At 44.4% G+C, this 3719-nt stretch overlaps 1 protein-coding gene across 1 annotated transcript; it reads left to right on the forward strand.

The window, feature by feature from the left end:
• The first annotated feature begins 595 nt into the window (after positions 1 to 595).
• On the forward strand, positions 596 to 2963 carry LOC120994005 (protein kinase C delta type-like). Its single transcript, XM_040422466.1, has 9 exons — positions 596 to 736; positions 935 to 1023; positions 1176 to 1346; positions 1476 to 1567; positions 1693 to 1894; positions 2003 to 2194; positions 2318 to 2446; positions 2540 to 2706; positions 2897 to 2963. Exons 1-9 carry the CDS (start codon positions 598 to 600, stop codon positions 2961 to 2963), a joined length of 1248 nt encoding a protein of 415 aa, XP_040278400.1. The 5' UTR covers positions 596 to 597.
• The last annotated feature ends 756 nt before the right edge of the window (positions 2964 to 3719 follow it).

Raw genomic sequence — 3719 nt, forward strand, 5'->3', positions numbered from 1 at the left:
AGAAGCGTGACTACACTTGAATTGTCTTGTGTTGCATTGTTAAGGTAACTGTATTAAGGAAAGTTTTTACTTTGGTGATATATTGTTTCCAATGGGATTACAATGATAGAGAGAATAGGTAAATAGCAGAAAAGCATGGAACTTTGTAGCTGCTGATAATTGCAGGCCTGTCAGCCTGGCTGATGATGCCACAGGTCCCTCTGTCATGTCATGTGACCTTTAGAATATGGTGATGTCACAGGGCCCTTTGTGACATCATGCAACAGTTAGGTTTAGAACTCTGCAACCTGAACGGCAGCCATATTTCTTCATCGTTTGACTGGTGAAGGCGACTTTTGCTAGTGCTTGGCAAATTTTTTAAATACAAGACCAGAAAAGAAGGACTGTTAGCCAAACCGTTCCAAGTGTCACCCGGGAACGTGCTGAAGGCAGACAGGACCTTCCTCAGCCTAACATAACATCTAGGGGCTGAATATGGAGACTTCCAGGAATCTTCCAAAGAAAAGGAAGAGGAAGAGAAAGAGGAGAGTTCAGCCGCCAAAAAAGAGGAGGAGAATAGTAACACCGGAGAGGGCAAATGATGGCGGCAAAGAAAAAATGATCAAGGCTTCAAAAAGACCTGGAAGCCCTATACAGGAGAGTATCCAGAGAAAGAGGAAGAGGGGAGAAGAGATGGGGGGAAAAGCTGATGACAGACCCAGCATGTCCTACAATACTGACATGGAACAGCTGTCAGGTGAGTGCAGATCTAAGTTTCCTAGAGCCAATACCCCCTAATGTACGAATTCATGGAATTCTCCACTTTTGGAGAACCCTAATTATGACCAAGATTATGAATTCCTTTCTTTGCTACCCCCTAATTTAGTTACATTGTATTGTAATGGCAAAAATATAGAAATATTAAATCTTACGGTATCTCTCCTGTCTCCACCAGGGACAATCCCAGCAGACGCCCCCATCCTTGTGACTGGACTGGAAAGCTTCACCTTCCATAAAATCCTTGGAGAGGGTGGTTATGGTAAAGTGAGTATTAGGGATTCTTGGGACTTCTTCCTCATGTGTGTCATGTGTGTCGCAGTAATATCACTCTAGGGATGTCAACGCTTCATGTCTTCTCATCAGGTCTCATGGCAGGACAGGCCTTTCTTCCAGTTCTAATGCTCTGTCTCCTACAGGTCATGCTGGCCACACATCCCGCCTGCCAACAACAACTGGCAGTGAAGCTGGTGAAGAAGAGGGTCCTGCTTCAGGACTTTAAAGACACTGTCCTGATTGAGCGACAGGTCCTGGAGGTGACTGGGAAGAGTCCATTGTTTACCCATGCTTATGCCACCTTCCAGACCAAGGTAAGAGTCTGATCCATTATCGAGGCTTGATCAGTGGGTTAGCTATACCCGATCCCAACTGAGGAGGCTGCAGGACCTTTACTATAATATTTTAGAAACCTGGATCATATTTTCTGTCTTTTATCATAGGACTATGCCTTCTTCATCATGGAGTTTCTTAGCGGAGGAGATCTAAGTGGCCTCATGAGAGCCAACGCCCTATTCACCGTTCCAGTCACCAGGTAAGACAGAACATGGATATATTAGATAAAACTGACGATTGCTGTCAGGAACATGCAGCTTTGTGTCATTATTAGTCTGATAGTTTAATGGGTGAAATGTTGATATTTTTTCTTTTTGCCATCAGATTTATGGCAGCTGAGATCATCTGTGGGCTGCAGTTTCTCCACACCAGAGGCATCATACACAGGGACATGAAACCAGCCAATATCTTAATGAACAGCGCCGGTCACTTGAAGATCGCCGATTTTGGTCTTGCCGTGATGAACATCTTTGGGGATAAGAAGATTTCAGAATATGCCGGAACTCTTAAATACATGGCTCCTGAGGTGAGGAATCATCGACTGCAGTTTCTTTCTACAGGGCTGGACAGCTGCATGACTTCTGCTGGCCTGGACAATGTTCTAACTCTTATTGTCTGCTGGATGTTTTCACAGATTCTTCTACGGAAGCCCTACAACACGGCAGTGGACTGGTTCTCAGCTGGTGTGATGATATATGAGATGGCTACTGGCAAATATCCATTCAATGCCGGTATACTGCCTGAAACAATCGAAAAGTCACTGATCAATGATGTTCCCACCTACCCAAAAGGCCTCAACCCCCAAGCTAGAGACCTTATAGTGGGGGTGAGTAGAAAGACACATAGCAGTAATACAGCGGCTAAATATTATGAAAATGAGGACATTGAAAATCAGGGATAGCATTGCAACGTGTGATGGAATGAATGTCTTTATTCTACATTTTTCCAGCTCTTAAACAAGTCACCAGAGAGTCGCCAGGTAGCGGTAAATAACATCAGGGAACATCCGTTTTTCATGGAAATCAACTGGACAGATATAGAGGGAGCAGGAGCTCGTCCACCATTCCAACTAGGACCAGTAAGTAAATGATCCAGAGAAGATGTGGCTAGTAGTACAGTTCCATTGTGTTCCTTCTTTATCAACACCGCTTTTGGTATGTTCTCTCCATAGCCACCAGTGATGACATTGACAAAAATCGATGACATCCTGTCCTCCACCGAAGCCAATAAGTCACCAATGGCTGAAAGAGATCAACAACTGTTCTGTGGATTCACATTTGCCAATGAGAACTGGCAGGTCGTAAAGCCAATTAAAGAACCTTTCATACGACCACGCAGGTGAGTCATTGTAGCTGAGAGGGGAATACAGATGGGGATTATTGGAGATTCCCTGTGAATCTGTGCAGTGTGGATTCCATTCACTGGCTTATAGTCTGCTCATGGGTGGACAGAGCAAACTTGAAGGTGGTTACCATTTTGTAAGGCTATTTCATTTCATTTCCAACCTGTTTTAATTTTTTCTTGGTAGAACGTTTGGCAGATTTGTGAGAGAAACCATCCGCAGGATCTGGAGGAAGATGAAAAACTGGAAGTAAAGAGCTCCACTCTGTATACAGATGTCCCCAGTAGATCAGTGGCTGAAAAACATCATGTTCCAGCAGAGCCTCTTGCTGACATCATAAACAGCAGAAAAACCAACCAACACTTGCTGTCCTTGTATGAGCCTCAGATTCCAAACTCTGACCTCTATCTGCTCTCCTGACTACTCATCGGTACTGTACTACACCAGTCCTTGTTCCTCAGCTTCATTTCCAGCTGCCACTAGAAGTAACCTGAGGGCTGTGACCTGCAGTCTAGCATGCAGCCAAGAAGCTATGGAGTCGATGAAGATTCTTCCAAGAATCAATGAATTGACCGCCAGCGCTTCTAGTCGACAAGTTGCCTCTTGTGCCCAAAGGGAAGGGTGGTCCTTAGGCCATGGTTCCCTAGAGGTTTCCTCCACAGGGGGTTTTTCCTTTCCTGCGTGCCAATGGATCATAACATCGATAAGAAAATAGCGACTTGTTAGACTTTGCCCTCAGTGGAGATCACACCATCCACTAGTGGTACAGAGGGACAGAAAAGGACATCTACCACCAATAAACAGTACCATTCACCATCATGTGGCTGTAGCTTATTTATGTTTTATCCAACAAGTCCCACATGCATATTAGGGCAAGAGCCATCTATGTACTATGGATTGCTATTTATCCTGTAGTTGGGGGAAATCTGAAGGCACTTTCATTGGATGTTGTCTTTTTTAGGTGGTACTCCCCAGTTGCATGCGTTGAATTGTATTTTGTTACTGATGT

Source organism: Bufo bufo, chromosome 3, assembly GCF_905171765.1.
Source record: "Bufo bufo chromosome 3, aBufBuf1.1, whole genome shotgun sequence".
Taxonomy (NCBI): Eukaryota; Metazoa; Chordata; class Amphibia; order Anura; family Bufonidae; genus Bufo; species Bufo bufo.